Here is a 26,986-nt window from a genome sequence, read left to right as displayed (position 1 = left end):
AAAACATGATTAGATATATTCTCAGCTCAAGATGATAAAATGATGTAATTTATGGTGATTTGTTTTTTTTAAAAAAATATTTATTTGTTTTTCCAAATACAAAAAAAGAGACATACACCAAAAACAGTACACCAAATAAAAACAAAAAATCCAGTTTCCAGACTCATTTTTACAGAACCTTCTTTCTTGACCTCCTCACGCCTCCCTTTTTTGTGTTCCTCTTTGTCCAATCAGATACAGCAAATCCTTACCCTTCTTCAAAACTCATTTCTAATTATTATAATCACTTCTATTATGTCTCCAATCTTTCCTCCTTATAATTGAACACCTTTAACATATTATTTACTTTGACATAATATAACCTTATTTTTTCACCCTTTTTCTATTACATTTTTTGCATATTTTTTAACACTGTACCACTGATGCCATATTATTTCATATCCAACATCATTTTAGCATTCATACACTTTACAATGTTTCTGTAGATAATTCTTAAACTTCTTCCAGTCCTCTTCCACCGCTTCTTCTCCCAGGTCTCGGGAGAAGATTTGAAAAAGAAAGGGCCTTTTCAGGGGGGCTGAAGACAACCAATGGATCACAACCGGGGTATATTTCACACAAGAAATCACATTTGCTGGCATGAACTTTTGTCATATATCGATTAAAGTTAAAGTGAAGGTGGGCTTCCTGTTTCTGGCAGTGGGAAATGGCTGACTTCCATACGATCGGATCCCAGGCATGCCGGTAATTCAGGGCTGATATGGGGGTAATTAGCCCTGGCAGACTCCCCAGGGTGTAGGAGGACTGTCTAGTAGACCCACAGATTGTCTCAGATTGTCAGTTTGCATCAAGGTACAAGCAGCAGGACACTGGGTCCCAGAACACAACACGGCTGGCACTCTCTGAAGTCACTCTCATAGCCAGAAATATCTGTTTGATAAAATAATTTGATTTGGACAATAAACAGACATAGTCTGGACTGAAGAAGACTAAGAAAAAACCTGCAGAATTGTACAGTCCCTGGTGATTAAGCTCAGACTTCTAAGAGATTCTCATCATGACATTTGGATTACAGAGGTGTTTGTCACATTCTTTTTCTATTCTTAATATCTACAATTGGTTTTCTATGCCAAGCCTCATCAAGAAATTATACTGTATTCAGCAGTGCAGCTTTACTCAGTCTTGAAAGACTTGATAAAGATAAAAGAAGAAACAAGATGGCGTTTGTTAATAAGACACAGCACGGAAAAATGAGAATTCCTCCCTTTTTCAAGGGAAGCAGGAAATATTTGATGGCTGACTTTGTAATGACTTGAGATAACAATTTGGGACAACAAATAGTGCAGCTGTTTGCAGAAGTTTTTCATTATGAGTGAGAGAGGAGGCTGAATGGATGTCTAGCAGCCCCCCTTCTAGGGCCTGGAGGGGGGGATTGTGTGGCCTCCAAGAAGGCTGATCAATCGCCAAATGACTTATATCTGTTGATTACAGTTTATTTACATTGCAATATTGCAAACAGTCTGCCCAACAATCTATACAGTGGTACCTCTGGTTACATATTTAATTTGTTCCGGAGGTCTGTTCTTAACCTGAAACTGTTCTTAACCTTTCATCAAACAAAGGAAAGCTGGAAGACAGCCCAGAGTCCTGGAAGACAAGACTGTGGAATGAGAAAGGGACCTCTGAGGGGGACTGCAGCGAAAAACATTTGGTGAACAAATAAGAAGAAAAGCAAATTTCCTCTTGCATGTTAACATACATATGGATTAGTTAAATACGATTGAAAGTCGATACTAGTAACTATTAAGATAAAATAAAGGATTAAGATTAGAATTATGATGTGAACAACCAGGAGAGAAAAGGCAGGAACAAGAAACAAAAGATTTTCTCCTGACCAGCCAGAACATGGGAAGTCTCTGTAAATTGTATAATTGGGAATGTATGATTGGCTTTGTTATTTGGATTATGACATGGCAAGATTTGATATGTTATTAATTGGAGTGTTATAAATAAAAATTAATAAAAACATTAAAAACAAAAAACAAAATATAGAGCTGTAGTAACCACATGACCAACCCATGCCTTATTTTGCTTTTAATATATTTTTCTTGTTTCATAGCAGTTGTTATCTTTTAGCACGCCTTCTTTATGTCAGAATAACCATTTTTACCTACCTGACTTCTTACAGGTTAAGTGCTTGGTAACAATCTTAAAGCAAAGCTTTGTTACACTGATTTTTACCTACTACAAATAACAACAAAGTGGAAAATGAAACATATTTTAAAGCCAATGGAAGGAAGATCATTATTGCAGTTAGTATCCCAACAAAGTGTAGAACCTTGAAGAAGAAGAAAGACTACAGAAACTTGCTTTTTCCACTGCAGAGAGTACATAAAACACACACACACAGTCACTGAGCTCAGCACAGAGCATCCCTTGACATGGCATTCCTAAGGCCAGCTCTCTTCATACATGCATTAATGATACATATTATATGTCATTTATTTTTCTATGTTGGAATTTGAGATGCGTATGTAGTTCTCTCATCCAGATTCTGACCTGGTTGTTGCATCATACACCTTTGTGCACCTTGTGAACACAGGTTGACAAGCATCATTTGTAATGTGCTCCCACCCATCTTTTTCATTTTCCTACTTTTATTAAGGGGATGCGGGTGGCGTTGTGGGTTAAACCACAGAGCCTAGGACTTGCCGATCAGAAGGTCGGCGGTTCGAATCCCCGCGATGGGGTGAGCTCCTGTTGCTTGGTCCCTGCTCCTGCCAACCTCACAGTTCGAAAGCACGTCAAAGCGCAAGTAGATAATTAGGTACAGCTCTGGCGGGAAGGTAAACGGTGTTTCCGTGCGCTGCTCTGCTTCACCAGAAGTGGCTTAGGCATGCTGGCCACACGACCAGGAAGCTGTACACTGGCTCCCTCAGCCAATAAAGCAAGATGAGCGCCGCAACCCCAGAGTCGGCCACAACTGGACCTAATGGTCAGGGGTCCCTTTCACATTTTTACTTTTATTAAGAGTCCTTCTGGTTTAAGTGATGATCATCTAGTATTATTCCACTGTGGGTAAGCCAAATGCTTCTGGCGACTTTACAATTGGGAAATGAAGGAATCAGTTCTCTCCCTCTCCTTCCCTCTCCTTCCCTATCCATCTCTCTCTCTCGCCCCCACTTGTCTGCAAGATGTAGGCTTTCAAGGGAGATGGATTCTAAGTTTGAATATTCCAATTTCATTAACATGACTACTAACTCTGTGAGGTTGTTGAACGTCATTTTCAAAATCATCTCTGTGTTAGAGATACAGGATGCAAACTGTAGCACTGATGGATCCACTACCAACCACATAATCTCCTCTGGATGGCTGGAGGTCCTTCCAGACTGGGGTGGGGTGGGGAGATAGAGAGAGAGAGAGAGAGAGAGAGAGAGAGAGAGAGAGAGAGAACAAATTCTTGGCGAGAATCTGCCTTTTACTACAGTTTTAGGTTTTACATAATCATTTAAATTATATCACTAGTAGCTAATTGATTTGAATATGTTGTCTGATCATCTGTGGCCAAATAGCATGGTATGTGATTAGAGATATGTTGATATTTCTGTTTGTTCTGAGTTCTGGGAGGCATAAAACACAAGTAAAAACCATTCAAGGTCAGCACAGATATCTTGAGGTTCCCTATCCTTCCTTCAGTCTGTCAGATGGAGTGAAATAATAATAATAATAATAATAATAATAATAATAATAATAATAATAATAATAATTTATTTTTAGCCCACCCATCTGGCTGGGTTTCCCCAGCTACTCTGGGCGGCTTCCACCAAAGTATTAAAATACAGTGGTAGCTGCCCTAAACAGGGCTGCCTTTAGATGTCTTCTAAAAGTCTGGTAGTTGTTCTTCTCTTTGACATCTGGTGGGTGGGCTTTCCAAAGGGCGGGTGCCACTACTGAGAAGGCCCTCTGCCTGGTTCCCTGTAACTTGGCTTCTCGCAGTGAGGGAACTGCCAGGAGGCCCTCAGCGCTGGACCTCAGTGTCCGGGCAGAAGGATGGGGGTGGAGATGCTCCTTCAGGTATACTGGACTGAGGCCATTTAGGGCTTTAAAGGTCAGAACCAACACTTTGAATTGTGCTCTGAAACGTACTGGGGACCAATGTAGATCTTTCAAGACCGGTGTTATGTGGTCTCGGCGGCCGCTCCCAGTCACCATTCTAGCTGCCGCATTCTGGATTAGTTGTAGTTTCCGGGTCACCTTCAAAGGTATTATTATTATCATTAAACTGTGTATTAAAGCAGAAACATGAAGAGTTGTAGCCAACACTGCAGAAACTGAGTTCCACTCATGCAAAAGGTCTTGCCTTGACTTACTTATTCCCACCAAATCAGTTGCAGATGGTCCTGCAACACTCTGGAGCAGATTTTGAGGGTGCACAGGAGGCTGCAGGGGGAAGAAGAGGACATGGAATTCCATTTTGGAAGTAGAGGCCTGTTGCATGAGTGGAACAGCAATGTTGGATACAAAGTAAAGTCTTTGTTATGTACTGAGTTGAAAGGATCCAAAATGCAGCAGTCTGATTGGTTCTAGAACAATAGGATCCAGAATGCAGCAGTCTGATTGGTCCACAGGAGCCACCCAATCCAGCTCCAGGTGGACATGAATCCACAACCTGATTGGCCTACAGGAGAATCCCGGAATTAGCCAATCACGTGGGGCCCATTGTGTAAATAAAGCAGACATTTTGGGGGAACTTCCATGCCTCACTACTATGAGCTGAATAAAGAGCATGAAATCCACACTTGACTCCGAGTATATTTCAGTCTTCCTAATGTTTATTTGGGGTGTTGCTATTTCCTTTTTATTGATGAATAAGTAGCACCCTGCCAGTTACATAACTGGCTGTTGAAAGGTGGTTGTTTCTGCTATAATGATAGCCACATCCCAAGTTTTCAAAGGGCCCTGAGCTAAAAAGTGTTGCCTAAACCATTTCTGCTTCAATAACCTTTCATGCCTTTCTCTCAGATGGTGTTCTTGGAGCATAATTACAGTTGCAGGAAAACATTTTCTATGACTTGCCACGAGGGGTGTGCAATTCTAATGTGCATGTTTTACAAAACAGTTTTAGAGAACTACAGTAAAAATCATAAGAGGAGTCTATGTCATGACAGAGGTTGAATTGGAAGATGGAAGGAAATCCACTTAATAGTCTGTTTTCCTTCACCACCCAGTCCCCATACATTAAAATAGCAAACCTTGACAGAGCCATCAGTATTTAATTTCTGATTCTTCCCATAACCTCCCATATAATTTCTGACTCTTCCCATAACCTCATAAATAAATGTTCAGATATTCAAACTGGATCTCTGAACCAATCTCTAATTAAAAACAACAACATTTTGAAGAACCCTTTCTCTCCCTTAGAACATCAGAACATAAGCAATGCAATCAAATCTGCAAAATGCCAAAGAGAAAAATGAAACAGGAATGGGATCACCTCAATCAGCAATAGGAATTTAAACCGGAAGTTCAAACTCTGCCCCATTTCCAATGGATCCTCCACAGGGTCCAAGTTGACATCATTTACTCAAATGCCGAGACAGGTGTGCTGGGACTCTGAGAGAAAGAAAGCAACTCCCTTCCCAGAGGGCAATTTGACTTACGACATCTGTGCCGTACAAATACAATCAGGTTCTCATTTCATTATGAGAAAATAATTCATTTTTATTTCTGCATCCAAGTATTTATTATTTTAGCCATCTAAACCATAGGTAAAGGTAAAGGGACCCCTGACCATTAGGTCCAGTCGTGACCGACTCTGGGGTTGCGGCGCTCATCTTGTGTTATTGGCTGAGGGAGCCAGTGTACAGCTTCCGGGTCATGTGGCCAGCATGACTAAGCGACTTCTGGCGAACCAGAGCAGCGCACGGAAACGCCGTTTACCTTCCTCCAGGAGCGGTACCTATTTATCTACTTGCGCTTTGACGTGCTTTTGAACTGCTAGGTTGGAAGGAGTAGGGACCGAGAAATGGGAGCTCACCCCGTTGCGTGGATTCGAACCGCCAACCTTCTGATCGGCAAGTCCTAGGCTCTGTGGTTTAACCCACAGCAAAAGCCTACAGCACATGGTATTCCCAGGCGGTCTCCCATCCAAGTACTAACCAGGCTTTACCCTGCTTAGCTTCCGAGATAAGACAAGATCAGGCGTGTTCAGGATAGTATGGTCGTAGACATCTAAACCATAATTTGATAATAAATACTCACAATATAAAAAGGAAGAAAAGGAGGACAAAGAAATAAATAATAACAAACTACATCAAAAAGAAAAATATTACATAGATAATTATTATATCTGTTTAACAATATAGCTAAATTATATCTATTCTTATTCCCCAAATACGTATCATTCCATGCTATGGGGCAATAGAGGAGCATGGCTTCTAATTCTTGCATTAAATGAAGCCATTGCATGTAGTTTCTGGGTGTGCATGTACCGGTAATTGAAAGGCATCATTAAGAGCTGGATGCTGGCATATTTTACATGCTAAACAGGAAAGGCCAAGGGTAAGTTTGGCTTATGCATATCCTGATTTATTAATGGTAAGTAACTGTTTCAAAACACCTCTCTTGGGTAGTTTTGAGTTATACGTTATACAATATACATGAGGTTACCAGTAGTTGCTGCATTGATTAAAGTCCTGTAGAGAACCAGTGACCTCCATAACTCTCTGGAAAATTCTGGAAGCAGATTCACCCCTTGGAGTGATTGGGAGGTGGCTGCCTCTCTGTGTGGTTGCTTTCTCAGAAGGTCCATTGTGCATGTCAGCTACATTTGCAAAGTGTTCTTTTTCATCAATCCAACATTAAGTCCATATGCTTGGGACACGGGTGGCACTGTCTAAACCACTGAGCCTCTTGGGCTTGCTGATTGGAAAGTCAGCAGTTCAAATCTGTGCAATGGGGTGAGCTTCAGTTGCTCTGTCCCAGCCCCTGCCAACCTAGCAGTTTGAAAGCATACCAGCAAAAGCAGATAAATAGGTACTGCTGAGACAGGAAAGTAAACAGTGTTTCCTTCTGCTCTGGCACTTGTCCTCTGTGCACCAGTAGCAGTTTAGTTATGCTGGCCATGTGACTCAGAAAGCTTTCTGTGGACAAAAGACGGCTCCCTCGGCCTGAAAAGCGAGATGAGTGCTGCACCTCATAGTCATCTTTGACTGGACTTAACTGTCCAGGGGTCCTTTATCTTCAGCTATTAACTCCATATGATTATGGACTGAAAAATAATGTGCCTCAGGCCACCCAGATGAGCTTTGAATCAGCTACCTGCAAATTGATCATTGTACTCTTAACTGCTGCACTAAATGATCTGTTACACGTTGACTAATGTTTTGTTGAACTGAGACTGCAGTCCTTTGCCCACTTGCCTTGAAAGGTGTCACACGGAAGTCAGTGGAAATACCTTCTGAGAAGTTTGCGTAAGATGATATTGGGAGTTGGGCAAGACTGAACCAATGATATCAATTAGAGAGGATGTTTCTTTTCCTTCCAGGAACGTGTAGTCTGTACTTGGTGAAGAGTGGCAAGCTATTTAAGCCACACTCTCTGCCTTTTCATTCTCCAGTATATGATATAGGTTAAAGCACATATTCTTTAATCCAGCTTTGTGGAGCCCAGTCTTGTACTCTACGCTGAAAGATGGATTTGCTTCCATGCACATCAAGGATGTGGCTCTTCATAATGGGGGCAGGATTGGTCCAAGCCCTTGTTACTTCAGGAATGTTTATGAAAAGAAGAACTGTACACCCAGAAGCTACTATGGATGTTGTAAGCCACCTATCTGTTATTCTTTTGATTGCTTAACTCAAGGCATTTTTTGTTATTAATGCTGCTTAATTGTGCTATATTCCACATACCTGAAATTTGTTTTTCATGGAATGCTGGGATTGCAGGGGCAAGAAAATGATGATGATGATGATTTTGAAGTATGTACCCTGCTCTCTCAATGCATCATTGCTCAGGGCAGCTTGCAGCATTTTTTTGTTTTAGTTTTTTAAGCATTACCAAAGTATCTCCAAACATCTGCTTCATGTAACCCCTGTGCTCTTTGGGCTTCATTTAGGTATCAGCAGTAGCAAGTTTAGCATCTTGCCCTATGCATTATTGTTGCTCAACAGCATGAAGAAAAATCATTAAGTGGTCCACAAAGACCTTCAGCATTTTTCAAGTGGTCCAAGAGGATTGGGTGGAGTTTGGGAACCATTGCTATTAAAGATGTAGTCTTCTGTAGAAAAGAAGTGTCCAGGAGTTTTACACTCCCAGCCAAATCTTGCCTTTTCTTTTCTCCCTTTCTGCCAAGGGTGAAATGATTTCTTTCAGAGGATATCCCAGTGAGACATATGAAGTGGTGACAGATGATGGGTATATCCTGAGTATTAACAGAATTCCTCATGGGAAAAGAAATAACCGGGAATCCGGTGAGTGTGTTTTTTGAGGTATTTATTCTGTATACATGCAAATACTGTGAGGACTTTTAAAATTATTATTTAAAAAATGATAAGTTTTTGCTTTGGAATTCATTTACTTATTGCAAGAAAACCTCAACAATCTGTTTGGTTATGGATGTTTATTAATATGATTTTATTAATTATATGTTTTGGTCCTATTTTTTCTATAAAATTCCAAAAAAGGCCATAGATTAGGTTAAACACATTTTAGTCCTTTCTTGAGCTATTAGGTCCTCTGCATGGAGAATATGGAGATATGCTATTGGGTGACAGAGAAAAGGCAGAACTGCTTTGTCTTTGTCTTCTTTTTTAAATTTTTTAAATTAATTTTCACATTTAAACATTATCATCATATAAACCACAAGAAACAACTTCAATAATAATAATAATAAAATCTTCACACCATATTAAATCCATATTTTGGGATTACTCAGACCCCTTGACTTCCCTCCATTTCCTCTCCTGGTTCTTTTATAATATCTTATATTATACATGTCTATAATTTATTAAATTTATTAAAATTTCCAATTTTAAACATTCTTAATATTACAAGTGTTTTTAAAAGCCTGCTATTGTATTAACTTCTTTTACAATGTCTTTGTAAAAATTCAGTAAACATTTCCCATTCTTTTTTATATTTGTGGTCATTTTGATTTCTTAGACTTCCTTCCAGTTAATTCAGCCATTTCAGCATATTCCATTAATTTAAATTGCCAATCTCCTAATAGAATGAAAAACATATTATTACAAATAATACATAAAGACCAAACAGGATTTCTGCCAGGAAGACATATGAAAGAATATTTAAGGACTATAATAGATATTTTTAAATATCTGGTAGTAAGAAATGAAAAATAAGCAGCAATGATGTTTGTAGATATGGAAAAAGCGTTTGATAATGTTTCCTGGACCTTTATGTTAATGTCCTGGAAGAAATGAACTTTGGAGAAACATTTAAAAGAGGAATAGAAGCCATATATTCAGAACAGCAAGTGAGATTAATAATTAAAAATGTAATTGCAGAAGAGTGTGAAATTACAAAAGGAACAAGACAGGGGTGTCCCCTATCACCTTTATTGTTTATTTTAGTCTTAGAGGTACTGGTGAGAGATATAAGAGCAGATGATGATATTAGAGGAATAACTGTAGGAAATAAGTCATATAAATTAAAGGCATTGTGGATGAATTAATGCTCATGATAGAAGACACTGGTCAGAGACGAAGAAGAAGCAGGCACCAGCAAGGGGGGCGGGGTTGATCTCCTGAACATAGAAGTGCAAGAAGCTGAAACAGCGAAACAGCTAGAGCAAACAGTTCCGCTGAGACTGAGTTCAGACTTGGAGGGGGGGGAGGAAGTACAGTCGTCTCTTTTGAGGCGTGCGCCAAAGAGGTTGGAGGTCAAAAGGAAAGCCATAAAGCTGTCACACTTGAAATGCTGGGGGAGGTGTCATAAGTCATTCGCGCCAACTGAACATGATGAATCGGAGTGAATTATCGGAGCTTGTGTTGACTTTGTAAATAGTGTACAATAAAGACCATAAAATCATTAAGCCGTGATTAAACCAGAAGTCCCTTTGCCTCTGTCTCTAACTCACAAAGAAAGTGATCCCCAACCTGGTGGTGACATATTAAATGATGTAAGGAGGGAGCTGCAGCCCAAGATAGGAAAAGAGGTGGTAAGGAAACACCTAGCTACTTTAAATGAATTCAGATCTGCAGGGCCCGGTGAGCTGCGCCCAAAAATACTTCTGCCTTGCATTTAGAAGATACTCGTTCCAGACTCAAATTCCAGACATGTGAAATTGCTGGCCTGCTCTGCGTCCCAAGTTTATAGTTGGTGATACACACCAGTGGCCAGTGAGGCCGCACATGTGGGGCATCGTTGCTCTCCTGGCTTCTTAACACCACTGTCACTGGTGATTATTGGGAAGGAGAGCAGAGGTGCGAGGTGAGGAGAGCTTGGCCAGGTGAGGCTGCATCTTATTGGATAGAGACACTGAAATTACTTATTGTAACTATGTTTAAAACAAGGAACTAGGCAGAGGGCCTTCTTGGTAGTGGCGCCCACCCTGTGGAACGCCCTCCCATCAGATGTCAAGGAAATAAACAACTATATGACTTTTAGAAGACATCTGAAGGCAGCCCTGTTTAGGGAATTTTTTAATGTCTGATGTTTTATTGTAGTTTTAATTGTGTTGGGAGCCTCCCAATGGGGCTGGGGAAAACCAGCCAGATGGGCTGGGTATAAATTCTTCTTCTTCTTCTTCCTCTTCAGGTCCCAGGCCCGCAGTGTTCTTGCAGCATGGCTTGTTTGGTTCTAGCAGTAACTGGGTGTTTAATATGGACTACAACAGCCTGGGCTTTATATTGGCTGATGCTGGTTATGATGTTTGGCTTGGAAACAGCAGAGGTAACACTTGGTCCAACAAACACATCAACTATACTGAGAAGCATCAAGAATTCTGGCTATTCAGGTAGAGTGAGCTTTCTAAACCTAATTTCTTGTTTCTGGTTCCTAGGTCACCCTTTGGGGAAAACTTTAATTAGTCAAGCTCTTCCTACTGGAGCCATGTTTTTCCACTTCCTCTTATAATATATGATATGGAGGTATAGAAATACATTTCCAAGTAAGTAAAATTGGTAGTTGTCCCTTTAAACAAACAAACTATTTGTTTGTTCCTGGGGAAAATGTGGCCTTGGTGAAATGTGGCCTTGGTGAACTCCGTAGAATAGATGATAGGAGATCAGCTTAACTTCAGGTGCAATTAGACTTGATCTGGAGAGACTCAATATTGGTCCTTCTGAATCTCTGCTGGAATTTGAAGCTTCTCAGACAGACATGGGTTGGAGGGAAAGCAGAGTCCTCTCCTGCCCACAGCATAAGTACTGTTCCTCCTGAAACTGACTTTTTCAAAATGTTTTTGCTTTCCCCACTGCAGCCACATGGTTGCTCTTAACTGTGTGGTGGGCACTTTCAGTTTGCAGTGAACAGCTCATAGTGTGGCCTTGCTTGCTAGTGAACAGTGAAAATGGAAATATATAAGGAAGATGAGTCATGGCATAATTCAGATAACTGTTTCACAAATGTTCATAGACTTGGTGACTTGATGGATGCATGGAGGAGATGATCTCTGATCTGCCAGATCCAAGCCTGTTCTTGTATTGAACTGGGTGGAGAACAGGGCATTTTAGGCTTTCACAATGTAGATCCCACTGCATATCACAGAATCACAGAATCACAGAATCATAGAGTTGGAAGAGACCACAAGGGCCATCGAGTCCAACCCCCTGCCAAGCAGGAAACACCATCAGAGCACTCCTGACATATGGTTGTCAAGCCTCTGCTTAAAGACCTCCAAAGAAGGAGACTCCACCACACTCCTTGGCAGCAAATTCCACTGTCGAACAGCTCTTACTGTCAGGAAGTTCTTCCTAATGTTTAACATGTCTGTTAAACATAGGCTGTTCCTTTTTCTTTGCAGTTTTGATGAAATGGCTAAATACGACCTTCCAGCTTCAATAAACTTTGTCTTGAACAAAACTGGTCAGGAAAAAATATTTTATGTTGGTCATTCCGAGGGCACCACAGTGGGTAGGTTAGCAAGATTCTTAAACACATGCGGGTAATTTTATTCGCTACATAATTATATGTGCAGTTGCTGTTGTATATTAAATTCAAGCGACATCTTGCTCATGGTACAGTGATGTTCCATGGAACCTATGGACACCTATGGAGAAGCATCTTGAATAACAATCCCTGCATTTCGGTTTCCTGCATTGCGTGGACAGGCAGAGTCCCCAGATCCCGAGCGGTCCCCCCCATCATGTGGAATAACGACTCAAGACAACATGCTATGGGATTAAACTGGCCACAACTTTATTAAATTTCAAATGTGGGTAGACCTTGGCTCAGGCATTGGGCGTTCTTCCTCCCCAGTCCCCAGCCAGGGACCTAGGGAGCATAAGGGTTATCCACTGTGTGTGTGTGTGGGGGGGATGGGCCGGCTCTGGAGAACATATGTTCAAACAGAGATAGCCACCCCCATTACGCCGCCGCCGCAGGGGAGAGCAATGACAACCTTTCAGCGTATGGTCAAAGCCTCCCTTCAGAAACCCCTTTAATGGGGAACCCTGGTATCGCCGCCGCAAAGAGGAAGATGGACTAAAGGATTCCGCCCAAGGCCTGATACTGCCAAAGTTGTGACGTTTTGCTACGGGAAAGGTGAAACCTGCCAATAATAACAATAATAATAATAATTTACTATTTATACCCCGCCCATCTGGCTGGGCCTCCCCAGCCACTCTGGGCGGCTTCCATAGAAACCAAAAATACAGTAAAATATCACACGTTAAAAACTTCCCTGAACAGGGATGCCTTAAAATGTCTTCTGAATTTCAGGTAGTTGTTTATCGTTTTGACATCTACTGGAAGGGCATTCCACAGGGCGGGCGCCACTACCGAGAAGGCCCTCTACCTGGTTCCCTGTAGCTTTGCTTCTCGCAATGAGGGAACCGCCAGAAGGCCTTCGGGGCTGGACCTCAGCCTCCGGGCAGAATGATGGGGGTGGAGACGCTCCTTCAGGTATACTGGATCGAGGCAGTTTAGGGCTTTAAAGGTCAGCACCAACACTTTGAATTGTGCTCGGAAACGTACTGGGAGCCAATGTAGGTCTTTCAAGACCGGTGTTATATGGTCTCGGCGGCCGCCCCCAGTCACCAGTCTTGCTGCCGCATTCTGGATTAGTTGTAGTTTCCGAGTTACCTTCAAAGGTAGCCCCACGTAGAGTCCAAGCGGGAGATAACCAGAGCATGCGCCACTCTGGCGAGACAGTCCACAGGCAGATAGGGTCTCAGCCTACGTACCAGATGGAGCTGGTAAACAGCTGCCCTGGACACAGATTTGACCTGTGCCTCCATGGACAGCTGTGAGTCCAAAATGACTCCCAGGCTGTGCACCTGGTCCTTCAGGGGGCACAGTTACCCCATTCAGGACCAGGGAATCCTCCACACCTGCCCGCCTCCTGTCCCCCCAAAACAGTACTTCTGTCTTGTCAGGATTCAACCTCAATCTGTTGGCCGCCATCCATCCTCCAACCGCCTCCAGACACTCACACAGGACCTTCACCGTCTTCACTGGTTCTGATTTAAAAGAGAGGTAGAGCTGGGTATCATCCGCATACTGATGAACACCCAGCCCAAACCTCCTGATGAGCTCTCCCAGCGGCTTCATATAGATGTTAAAAAGCATGGGGGAGAGGACAGAACCCTGAGGCACCCCACAAGTGAGAGCCCAGGGGTCTGAACACTCATCCCCCCCCACCACTTTCTGAACACGGCCCAGGAGGAAGGTGCGGAACCACTGTATGACAGTGCCCCCAGCTCCCAACCCCTCAAGATGGTCCAGAAGGATGTTATGGTCGATGGTATCAAACGCCGCTGAGAGATCCAGCAGAACTAGGAAACAGCTCTCACCTTTGTCCCTAGCCCGCCGGAGATCATCAACCAGTGCGACCAAGGCAGTTTCAGTCCCATGATGAGGCCTGAATCCCAACAGGAAGGGATCCAAATGCAGGGAAATTCCTTTCCGGCCCTTTAACAGCGACCTTAACATAGCAGCGCCCGCATACCTGTGAAGAAAAGTTAACCTGCAAAACCTGTGAAGAAAAGTTAACCTGCAAAATAACTGAGGGTGGGTAGGGTGGGAGAAGCTCTGGAGTCAAGTGAGGATTCCCAGGTAAGATCCTCCCTCTATTGTGTGGGCAGGTAATCCCTCCCCTACCTGGCCTGATCTCCTTGGCAACGCTTCCCCCAGGTGGGATTGGACAACTGACTGAGGTAGGCGGAGACCTCCAGGTATCCCACCTGAGGGAAGGCAAAGTCAAGCCTATGCTGATGGAGCTGCTCCAGATCTAGAGGCTGCGCACGTCCACGCAAAGGGCGCCCCCCGTTTTAAGCGGGGAGTGGTCATTTTCCTCCTTTGTGATATTTCCCATATAGGTGATGATTCAAATTGGTTAAGGGGCTTATAAAAAGTGGTTTGTCTGGATTGAGAAACTGTTAAAATCCTGGATTGCAAACCAGTATCAAGCCTAGTTTGCAGTCAGAGTTTAGGTAACAGTTTCCCAGTCTGGATGTAACAAGAAGCTATAGTTTAACAACCCCGGGATGTAATGTGTTAAGGCCCCTGAGACAAGAGGAGAAGAGAACTTGTTGGCTGAACACTCCTTCTTGGTCTCATAAATCATAGTTCTATAACCAAACCGGTTTGAAAGTTACCTCACCTCTGACTGTCACTTCATGTTTTATTGGTTCTTAGTACAGCCTAGAGTGGCTGGAGAAACCCAGACAGATGGGCCGGGTATAAAAAAATAAAATTATTATTAATGTTGTTATTAGCCACAGAATGTATTACGCAAGTAAATTTACAATTATTACACCACTGAAAAAACATATGGAGCACTAAAAAGTTTTAAGTAGGTCAGAAACAAGGCAGGGCCTTTTCTGTTGTGATGTGTAGATTATAATGCACCATTTCTAGTAGGGTCCTAGGTCAAAATGATCCCAGATCCTGATATTTCAGGGCCCAAACCTGAGACTTAGTGGAGTTGTTATAGGGGTGGCTCTATATGAGGTGAACCCCAGAGATGTCATGAAAAATGGCACATTAATCATGGTCTCTGAGAGCATGTCATTCACATAAAAAGCTACTGTTTGGAAATCAAGACAGAAACCTCAACTGAAGGGTTGTGTGCCCAGCTACAGCTGCTCTACGAAGTACTAAAGATTCTTTCTATGAAGAGGTTAAATAAGAGTGGTACTGGAGAAGTCAGTATAAGGTGCATTTTCAGCTCTGCAAACAGCTGAAAGTCTGTAAATTTTGATAATATACACGATTTTGTTATTGGGTTTTTAAAAGACTACATTGCTAACTCTATTTATTTTTCTCCCCCCCCCCCAGCATTCATTGCATTTTCAACCATGCCACACCTAGCCAAGAAGATCAAGATGTTCTTTGCCTTGGCACCAGTAGTCACTGTAAAGTATTTGACCAACACGGCTTTGACCAAACTTGCAATGGTTCCTGAACCTAAGCTCAAAGTATGTATTTCGGGCAAAATACTTGTTCAAACAACGGAATGCAAATATTGCAGGATGTAGCTAGTACAGTATTTGAGGATGTCTTTTTCATTTTACCTGAAGCTATTCACAATGCTCTTACACATCTAAAGAGCTCAAGCTAGCCAATGCTGCAACTTGATAGCACAGTGTTGCTTTGGCTGTTCTGTGCCAGGACTTTTTTGGGTAAAAAAATGAGGGGCTGGTTCTTCTCTCTTGCTGTATGTGTCATGGGTTCCAGTTTCTGCTGTGGGCAGAAAAAGAAAGGTGTTGGTATTCTATACTCGTGGATACTGTTTGCATCTGGTGCCCATATTAAAGAATTTGGCGCAATTCTCTATGGTTCCTAATAAAATTGCCATGAGAATCTTGTCAGTATGGTGGCAGATCACACTTGTGGGTAACTTAGTTGCCTTTAAAGCAATAATGCTGAGCAGTTACTGTATTTTTTGCCCTATAGGACGCACCCCACCCCCCCCAAAATGAAGGGGAAATGTGTGTGCGTCCTATGGATTGAATGCAGGCTTTTGCTGAAGCCTGGAGAGGGAGAGGGGTCTGTGCGCACCGACCCCTCTTGCTCTCCAGGCTTCAGGAAGCTATCCGCAAGCCTTGCAAGCCCGGCAGGAGTTCCCGCCGGCTTGCAAGGCTTGCGGGCAGCAGCCTGCAGCCCGAACCATGGGGCGCCCTCTGGAGGGCGCCCCGTGCTCCGCGCAGGTGTCCGCAAGCCTTGTGAGCCCGGCGGGAACTCCCGCCCTGAGCTCGGGGGACAGCGGGGAGGCACAGCGCCACCACCCTGCTGTTCCCCAACTTGGTTTGGAGGCTGCCAGCCCCACAAGCTCAGGGGACAGATATCCACAAGCCTGAGGAGACCAGCGGGACTTCCCGACGGGCTCCCTAGGCTTGCGGATAGCAGCCTGTTCTGGGGGCTGGGGTCGGGAAAAGCTCGGGCATCCCCCGCCCCAGCCCCCTGCCTAGGTGGAAAATAATTTCCCCCCTTTATTTCCCCCCCCAAAAAAACTAGGTGCGTCCTATGGGTCGGTGCGTCCTATAGGGCGAAAAATATGGTACATGGGAATGTATTTATTACAGTATTGCTTTCTTTATAGTACAGTAAGCCTATGCTCCAGGGATCTAGCTTAATGGCAAAACCTAGTAGAGTTAAAACCTTTTGGGTTCAATGGCAGGTGGGATTGCCAAAGCCCTTTTTCCTGAAACCCTGCCCCATTTCCACCTCCCTCCCTCCCTTCCTTCCTTTCTTAGTTGCAGACTTACTTCCTTACCAACAAGGAATGGCTGTAGGGGAAGAGAGCCATGCTAATCAAATTACAGGCACATGCGCCCATTTTTAGGGCTCAGAGATACTCACTGATCATGTTGGAGGCTGTTTGCTTGGGTCTCCTGTGTTCTCTCTCTCTTCCACCCTGCTGCTTTTAGCTCTGTAATCCATAAAACAACATTGGAGCATGGTCAGTTTTATCCCCATGTTACAGTCACCCTTGGTTGCTATGCTACACTCCTGTCATTTTCAGATGCTACTTCTTGTATTCTTAGCCTAGGTTCAAGTCAGGAGACATGACATTAAATTAAGTCACTAGGCATACAATAGAGCAGTAAGACACTTTTGCTGAAATTACCGGGTAATTAAATGATTTCTAGCACATCTATTTAGCTACTGGACATTTGGCAAAATGTCTGCATAACTCATGTGCTTTGTATATTTGGGCTCCTACTGAAATAGTATTCATGTTGTGGGAACCATTATAATCTAGCTTGTTCCTGAACCACTTTAGAAGGATGCCAAAAGTCTAGAAATCAACGAAGATGATAGACTATGCGGAATTGCCAAAGCTGACAGGCAAAATCTGAAACCAGAGTGACAAAGCGTTCCAGAGAGACTGGAGTAAATTTATTCAATAAATAGACAGTTATTGTAAACTTGTAAAGACACTTGCAGGACTGCAATAAATCTCACAAAGCTCATTGGAAGGAACTTTCTACTTGTGCTTTAAGACTAAAATAACCAAGAAAAAAGTGTAGGATTGAGATGGTATAAATGTGTGGAAATATGACGTTGTTATAAAAAACCAGATAACGGGATGGAGGGAAGCCGAGTGGTTCGGTAGAGCTATGAATTAGTAAAAGGAAATAAGATGTTATAATAATGTTAAAAATGGAAAATAATAAAAAATATAAAATAAAATAAAGAAACCAATGCCCTTAGAGGCTATGTTTGCATAACTCATGTCTTTTGCATATTTGGGCTCCTACCTAAATAGTGTTCATGTTGTGGGAACCATTACCATGTAGCTTGTTTCTGAACCACTTTGGAAGGTTTCATTCCATTCCATTCCATTTATGCCCCAACCATCTGACTCGGTTGCCCTAGCCACTCTGGGCTGCTTCCAACATATATAAAAACATAACAAAACATTAAACATTTAAAAACTTCGCTATATAAGGCTGCATTCAGATGTCTTTTAAAGGTTGTATAGTGACTTATCTCCTTGTCTTGGGGGCTGCAAAACTCCATAGCCTTCATCATTTCTCCAGTGAAAATGGGGAACTTTCTGGGATCAAATCAGAAACCAGGATGGCTTCTGTAAATCTGGGGTCTGGAAAATAGGGACACTTGGAAGGTCCAGAGGGTCATTCTGTCTGACTGTGCTTGTGGGATTTGAATGGGTATTCTATCCTATATGTCTGAGCGGAAGATTCTCATAACAGTGTTTTTTTTGTAATATTTTGTTTCTACTCGATAGAAGTATCCATAGGAAAAAAGAGAATTGACTAACAAAATAGCATATGTACTAATATTTTTTGTTTTGGCAGAAAATGTTTGGAACTAAGCAGTTTTTAGCTCAAGACAGAACAATGAAATGGTGTGCTACTTATTTGTGTAACCGTTTCCCAATGGATTATCTTTGTGGCAGTGTTGTCTTCATCGGAACTGGCTTTAATGTGCTAAACATCAATGCGGTAAGATTTCTAATTACTTAATAGGTGTGTGCTCTAAAAAAAAGGTAGGTGTATGGAGGCTTCTCTGAAGTGATTTCTACTTGTGCCATTCATAACTTAATTACATTCAGACAAAACACAGAAGATACCTTGCACATTTTGTCCCATCATTTTGTGTCAATGATGGATAGAGATCTATTTTTTAAAGGAGAGCTCAGATTCTGGACCACTAGTAAAAGCTTGTGTGGGTGCCATGGTGTCTCTTGCGCAAGGAGCAGTGACATAATAAGCCTAATAAGCCTCATGGCTGTGCTCAAGTACAACAGCACACATGTGCAACCACTGCCAATCCTCCCTCAAGGCCTCCCTGCGCATTGACCGGCATCTTTTTGCCTTTGCTGTGGCGTTGTTTAAACAGGGACCACATAGATTGGGACGGGAAGGAGGGAAACGGACAGAATATGTGTGCACATTCAACCACATAACGACATCTGCGGCATCCAGGAGATTGCAGCCACAGAGATAAGAAAGGAAGAGTCATTCCATTGTCTGGAGAGGTCACTTCCTGGTTTGCATGGAGAAGCCGTTTGCGACTAAGCCCAGTGACGGAAGAGCACAGCTGTACTGAGGCATTGCTGGGTGTTGAAATTTTGCACCCCTAAGAATTTTGCACCCTGGGCAACTGCCCCACAATATGCCACTCAAGGGAGTGTCTAAATCCCCTTCTTATGTACAAAGCTAAAGTTCCAGAATACATTTCCACTGCCTACAAGATATTGGCCGTATAAAGCTTCCTGTAAAAAAAAGCACAAAGACTTCAGTAGACCTCATAGTCTCACACATATTTCTTCCTAATCTGGGATTTTGTCTCTGGTGTAAGCACTGCATAATGGCTAACTATTTATTTAAGTATTTAGATATCACTATATCAGCAAAATGTATCAAAGCAGTTTACAACAGTAGAAATTAAATTAAAACCATTTCATAACCATTTCATTAGATTAAAACCATTTCATAAAAGCATAAAAAGTGAAAAACAAGTTAAAAGCAGAGATCAGTAACCATAGTGGTGGGTGTACTGGCAGAACAGAGAAGTTTTCAGCAGACATTTCAGAGTTGGTCTAGAAGGTGCCTGCTGAGTATCTATTGGTAGAGTATTCTGCAGGACTGGGCTGATGACGTTAAAGGCCTAGATTCTCACTGTTGTCAAGTGAGTCTCACCAGATGATCTCAGTTCATGCAAACTAGTAGCATCTCACTAAGCACACTAGTAACATCTCACTACATTTGTGTGGATTTTGCGGGTGATCTTTATGAGGCTGCTTATTTGTCCTTGCCCTTTCTTGCTTCCTTTCCAGCCAATATTCCTCTAAAATTATTCATTATTTACATTCTACATTTCATCAGGTGGTCACAGGGTGGGATACCTTTTTTAAAACAACAGCAACACTTTTTTATATGTGCTGTAAGCTGCCCGGAATGAGCGGGAGATAAATAATACAATTATTATTATTATTATTACAACAATAAACAGCAGTCAAAAGCAGGCAATCATTTAATCACACACTTAGGTCCAATATTTGTATAAGGGTTTGTGTGCATATGCTTGTAAAATGGAACTGAACATTTGTGTGCATTGAAAGATGATGCACATCAGCCCAGGAACATGAAGTGAGAAGCCATAAGTGCACACCAAAGCCAGGTTTGGTATTCAAGCAGGATAGGGTGAATTCATGTTCTGTAGGAGGAACATGCACAATGCAATGCATCAATCATTGTTAGTGACCGTACCTGGATTGGTTCTAGTTGTACTGTATGATGAAAAGCATTATAGTTAGGCTGTAATCTAACCAAAGAGCCAGTGTGGTGTAGTGGTTAAGCTCCTCCACATGCAGCTGCTGGGTGACCTTGGGCCAGTCACACTTCTTTGAAGTCTCTCAGCCCCACTCACCTCACAGAGTGTTTGTTGTGGGGGAGGAAGGGAAAGGAGAATGTTAGCCTTGAGACTCCTTTGGGTAGTGATAAAGCAGGATATCAAATCCAAACTACTCTTCTTCTTCTTCTTCTTCTTCTTCTTCTTCTTCTTCTTCTTCTTCTTCTTCTTCTCCTGTGCAAAGGTACCTGGGATGAAGTCTGGTTGAACACCGTACAATTTGCTTCTTAGTAAATGTGCATAGAATAGCACTGCAAGTAATTTGATATATAAAATGTAAAAAAAATGCATTTAAGTTCTGGGACAGTTAAAACTGAAATGCCTTGCTCTAAGATAATTTCCGGGTTTTTTTGTTTTTTTGTTTTTGTAACATCATATTGGGATTAATAACCAGTTTAGAGCATCATGTTGTGTTGTTACTATGTAGACACGGATTCCTGTGTGATATCCCGATGTTGAGCTCTGGTGCACTGCTTTTGTGCAAACAAACCAAATGGAAGGGAAGTGGCTGTTGCAATTTGTGATAAATTCAGCTAATCACTTTGTGCTTTCTTGCAGAGTCGAACTGATGTTTATTTATCACACTGTCCAGCTGGGACATCTATCCAGAACATGCTTCACTGGGTTCAGGTAGCACCGAAATCCTCTTTTCTCTTTTAAAAAAAGGTTTTCGTATTGATTGAAGAATGGGCAATCAGAACAGGCTTTGACAAAGACTTTTAAGAATGAAATTAATAAATATGATTGAAAGAAAAATTCTTAATAACTCCGCCTCTCTTTTTACAGACTCCAGAAATATGTTTTGTTTTTATGAGAAAGGATTTAAAGCTGAGAGAGTTTTATTGTGTTTAAATGTTTCCAAACAGGAGTATTTCAAAAGCTACATATACAATAATATCCCCAATGGATTTGTTTTTATTGGCAAAATAGTCCCTCTGCATGTAGATGGACAAAATACTAAATTTCTGTGGTATTTTACTGAATTGTGTCTCAGTGAAGAACCCAGTAGTACTGGGAGCTTTGCCCGCCTGTTTGGACTCCAACTCCCATCAGCCAGGCCACACTGCCTTTTGCTGATGGGAGTTGGAGTCCAAAGTATCAGGATGGCTCCAGGCTAGACCAGCACTTTAACTTAGTGTCATCTGAATTATTTGTATAGAAACACAAAGGTGGCTTGCTAAAGCCACACAGTAGAAGCTTGGAGCATCTAGCTAAGATGTCCTTTCTGATCGGATATACATGGTGGAAAAGAAAATGAATAATGGCTTTGGTAGCCCTTCCTCGCTGGACTATCTTAAACCCATCATGCTAACCTATAGAGCTAAACATGCTGGTTATTTGAGGCTCATATATCCCACAATCAAGTTGTTTCTTCCTAGCCACTGCTTCCCTTGAAGCTGCTCTCTATTTTGGATCAATTGTGTGAAATAATCTTTAGGATGGAGTTGGTGTTTTCTATCTCTGATTCTGTGACTTAGTCTGCATTTCTAGAAACACTTCCCTGGGAATAAGTCCTATTGAATGGTTCTGAATAGACATGATTAGACAGATGTATTTATACTTTAAAGTGGCCTATATCAATTTTGACTGTGTCAAAGGGAACCTTTTCCTTTGTTCCACAGGCCTGATTCTTATCAGGATCAGTTTCACATGCAAAGTTTAACAACAGGGTGGGGCATCCAACCTGTTAATTACCTATTAAACAAGCAAGGATGTCAAAGCTCCTTGCAAGCTGCTCCTTCTGGATTCCAATGCAAACCTCTTCCTGATTCACTTTAGTAACACTTCCAATGCAAACTCCTTCCTTAATCAGGACGAGGTTTGCATGGAATACTGCAGAATTTAAATGAGTGAGATCAGCTGATGGGCAAGTGGGTGTCTTTGTGGGAAAGTGTTTGGGTGAGACTGGATCCCCTAGCAGACTAAGTTGGACTGTGGAGTGGAAATTCCTGATCCCTGCACAATATTCTGATTTCTGAGCAATGGGATACCTGGGCTACTTATCCAACCACCCAACTTAATCCAGATGCCCAGAGGCAGAGAGGATAATTCATATTAGATCAGAAGAGAAATTTTCAGCCCAAACCTATGTGTGTATACTAAAGTCTCCCTAAGTTAGATGAGAGTTGCTTCCAGGTAGGTGTAAAACAGACAACTCATATCTAGTAGGACACATGTCAAACATTCTCAAGATATCAGATAAACTGAGGAGATGTAGAAGGTTAAGTAGTACTAAAAAACAGGTCTACTGCTTTCAAATAGCTTTGTGTAGCTTTTTTTGTATGTTTACATTAACTTTTCTTCTTCTCACTAAAGATGAAGTTAGACATTATTGCATAGCCTTAATCATAGCATGGTTTTTGACACGTTCAACATCCTTGTTTATGCCGGTACCACGGTCTATTCATATTGCACACTTCTATATCATCTGCTTTGCCCATTTGGTTTTTCAAAGTATGGCACACCTCTTTTTCAGATTGTGAAGGCTGGGAAGTTCAAAGGCTTTGACTGGGGAAGCAAGGAAGCAAACATGGCTCACCACAACCAGGTAGGAATTTCTCACAAATTCAGTATTTCTCTCTGTAGGCGTTTATATGAGGGTAGATAGTGGGTAGCTTAACGTAAATCCATAGACTGAGCATGTATCAAAAGAATCCATCTCCAAGGTGTGAACAATCAGATTAAAAAGAAACTCTTTAGATAGCACATAAGATGTTCTTGTAGTTCTTGTTATAGTAGTTCTTGTTATAGATTTAGGGGAGGGATCTCCCTAAACCCTAGAAATGAAAAACATGTTAGGATTTTGATTAACTGGGATGTGGATTAAAGTACAAGTTGCAGAGCTGTGACAGACGAAAATTCCTGACTGGCAGGCTTAGTGAAGACCAAACCTGTTAACATGACAAAAAGTGTTGATGGCCCATTGGGGAGAGAAAGCTTTTAGCCTGGGGAATGAGATGTTGCCAAGGTGATAGAGTGTGTATTTGAGGGGACAGGAAAAGGGTGTTTTTGAGCAAGGGTTGCTGGGATGAAGAAGCAGGTAGAAGAACAGAGACCCATCCTGACCAGGCAGGCTAGAGGCTGCCCATACCACTTCCTCTTGAAATGACCATGCCATAAGATCTGGCCTCCCTCCAGGCAGACTCAAAGCATAAATAGATGAATAAAGCATATTTCTTAAAGCCATGGAAGTGTCCACCATGTCTTCAATTCCCCAAAGGGAAAGAAACCCTGTATGGGTGCCTGGGACCCCATGGGCTATAGCCACCACTCGGCAGTGGGAGGGACGGGCACCTGACTTTTGTCACAGTATGCTCACCAAATCAGATCCAAATATCACCTTTGCTTATGAGAAGTCAAAAGCCAATAACTTCAGTTGATACAATGGCTGTCAACTTTTCCAAAAAATGTATCTCAAATGCAAATTTGTTGACAAATCTGCCATATGCCAGGTGTCTATCTTTACTCCCATGTCATATAATGAAGATCATCACACCAGTATGTTCTTTCAAACTTATCCCTCTACAGATTAGCTAACTAAGATATGTCTAGTTCTAAGATATGTCTAAATTTCAAGCCATACTTGAAATTTGCCAGAACAGTATGTCTTGAAACTGCAATCATGTTTCTTCAGTGCTAACAAAACTGGAGCAGTGGGAAGAATCACAGTGATGGCAGTTGGGAGTAATGCTAAAGCAGCAGTAATGAAAAGGATCAAAGTGTCTGTGCAATCCTCTTAGGCAAAGTGCACATTCATGCTCAGTCATAGTTGGGCTAAAGTTACATGAAAACCATCTCATTCCTTCAGAACAATCAGTAAATCCAGACAATCAGTGCTGGATTTACAGCCAGGCAGAGCGGCCTGCAGCCCAGGGTCTTGGCCACTTGATATTAAAAACAAACAAACAAACAAACAAACAAACAGGCAGATGTTACTATCTAGGCTCAGTTGCTTAGTAACAGTAAGGACAAGAACAAAGTTCAGGTACTCAAAAAATCATAGAATCACGAAATAACAGAGTTGGGAGGGATCACAGGGGTCATTGAGTCAAACCCCCTACAATGCAGGACTTTTTTGCCCAGTATGAGGCTGGAAGCACAACCCTGAGATGTAGATTGACCAGGCAATCTGCACAATTTCCTCTTCATGAATGGATTATGTGCACATTCTTGCACAACTTCTGATGAATGCCCAGTTGTTATGCACATTAATAGTTCAACATGCGCATTAATGGTACAACCCTCAACTTAGATATGTTTGTGTTTTGCAAGTGTGTGTGTTTGAGCAGGGAGTCTTTGAAGACTGTTTTTAAACTTTTTAAAAATCTCCTCTCTTTAAGTCAACACCGCCTTTCTACAACGTACAACAGATGACTCTTCCAACAGCTGTCTGGAGTGGTGGTAACGACTGGGTTGCAGACTCAAAGGACATGGCCCTCTTGCTGCCTCAGATCCCAAACTTAGTTTACCACAAGGATATTCCTGAATGGGAACATCTGGATTTTGTCATAGGCTATGATGCCCCACAGCGCATGTACATAGAGATAATGGATTTAATGCAGACTTATAAGTGAATGTGAAATATTCCTTCAGAACCCATCACTGTCAATGTGTGTTGATGAAAAGCACTACAAGATTTCTTAAGATTCCATTTCTCATATAGGTTCATCACAGTCTCAGTTATAAGAAAGATTTGCTTAGTAACCTTGCCTTTTCTAATTCTGTCAGTGACCATTGGTGTTGCTCCAATGTTTCAGGAGTGGCTAAGATTCTTTGCTGCTCTTGCTTTGTCACGCTGTGTAGCAGATTCTTGTTCTAGCACAGCATGCCTATTGAGGGTAGAAAAAGTTCTTGTGGTGATATCCAAGTCTTTACCTTTGAGGAACTGGTCCAATTTCAGTTGTTTCCCAGCCATGGGATCTATCTGCTCTGGGATAGAGTGCTGCCTTTTCTTAGCTCCCTCAGCAGTTTCTGGTCTAATATCTCTCTCTCTCTCTTCCTCTCTGCCCCTGAGTTGTGAACTTTAATTTGATTAGTTTCTCTCTAGATTGGAATCCTCTCTTAGTTAGCAGTTGTATTGCTGGAATTTTCTTATTAGTCTTTCTTATCTCTAATTATTCACTTTGGATAGAGAAAACGGGAGAGAAGCACTAATTACAGGGGAGCCTCTGTTGGGATATACTCCCAAATTTCTTAAGAAAATTCACCCTGGAAAGCATTCCCTACCTTCCCCTTCTCTCCCCCACCTCTCTCTCTCCCCTTCAACTCGCAGTGTCTATGACAGCAGTGTCTCACACCAAATGTAACTGACCCGTAGAAAAGATGGGAAACAGAAATGCTATATGTTCCTTTGTTATCCATGAAAACACTTCAATAAAAAACAACCATTGCTACGATGTCTATGTGCAGTTTAGTAATCCCTCAGGGAATTAAATCTTTGCCCTCCTCAGAAGGATTTAAATCCATACATCTTTGGAGCCTCGAGGCTCCAAAAATAACAGATTGGCAAATCAAATTACACGAATTGGTGGAGATGGCTCAACTGACTAGTAAACTCAGAGGAAACTCAAAGCAAAAATTTGCGGAAAAATGGGATGGTTATAGAAGATATGTTCAAAAATACAATAATAGTTTTGACTCCGTGCTAGCATTCGAGTGATAAAGAACTAAAAGGAGGTGGATAACAATTAAGGATTTATTATGTTTTCGGAATGTATTAGAAAAATTATATAGAAAGGTTTACTGTTTTGTGTACATTCAAATGTAAGATAAAATATATGCAAAGGGACTTGACAGGAAGTCAAAGTTGAAGAAAAGATTTTGGAAGATAAAAGGGGAAAAATATTTACTTTCATTATTATCATTTTGTGTGCGGGTGTGGGGGTGGGGGTGTCTGCACATATATGTGTTCTTGTATGCAATGTTTGGGAGGAAAGAAGACGGTAAATAACAAATAACAAACTAAATATCGATGTATGTAATTTTTATTTCTTAATTATATTTAGTGGTAGTATGGCTGTATTGTTTTTTGTAACATAAAATCATTCAATAAAAATTATTTAATAAATAAAAATCCATACATCTTTAATGGGGGTATTGAGTGCAACTTAAGTTGCATTCTCATCACAGTAGTCCTGACGAAGGGAAAAGCCTTTAAGTCATTAAACTTGAATAATAATGTATATCTGAAAGTAAATCTGATCTTCCCAAATTTTGTCATGGAGAGTGGGGTTGTCAGGGACTCAGTTGCAGAGTTGGCTGAGAAGAGTGTTTTGTTGTGAAACCTGATTGCCTCAGCAGTGGACAGTGTGTGAAAGCCCAAGCAGGATTCTAAACAAGGAGGGAGAACAGGGAGTGAGGTGAGAAAGGAGTAGAAGTGACACCTGGAGTCGAGGGAGGCAAATTGCAACAGAAGTTTTAACTGGGGAAATAAGAGTGAGGAAAGTCAAAATAAATTTAAAGGAAGAGGAAAAATAAGTAA

The 26,986-nt window shown here is 41.7% G+C and overlaps 1 protein-coding gene across 2 annotated transcripts; it reads left to right on the top strand.

Annotated features, from left to right (window-relative positions):
* The first annotated feature begins 7,576 nt into the window (after positions 1-7,576).
* Positions 7,577-26,392, top strand: LOC309341931 (putative lysosomal acid lipase/cholesteryl ester hydrolase). Of its 2 annotated transcripts, none has more exons than XM_081861926.1 (9): positions 7,577-7,821; positions 8,354-8,471; positions 10,777-10,975; positions 11,984-12,045; positions 15,460-15,599; positions 18,447-18,593; positions 21,064-21,135; positions 22,982-23,053; positions 24,846-26,392. In XM_081861926.1, exons 1-9 carry the CDS (start codon positions 7,693-7,695, stop codon positions 25,077-25,079), a joined length of 1,173 nt encoding a protein of 390 aa, XP_081718052.1. In that variant the 5' UTR covers positions 7,577-7,692; the 3' UTR covers positions 25,080-26,392. The 2 variants fall into 2 exon arrangements, with proteins under 2 accessions (XP_081718052.1, XP_081718051.1); XM_081861925.1 differs by having other exon boundaries at positions 7,581-7,821; positions 11,984-12,093; positions 24,846-26,390.
* Positions 26,393-26,986: the final 594 nt, after the last annotated feature.

The sequence above is a fragment of the Podarcis erhardii genome (assembly GCF_964252035.2).
Source record: "Podarcis erhardii genome assembly, chromosome: 5".
NCBI classification, from domain to species: Eukaryota; Metazoa; Chordata; class Lepidosauria; order Squamata; family Lacertidae; genus Podarcis; species Podarcis erhardii.
This window is presented reverse-complemented; position numbering and strand designations above follow the sequence as displayed.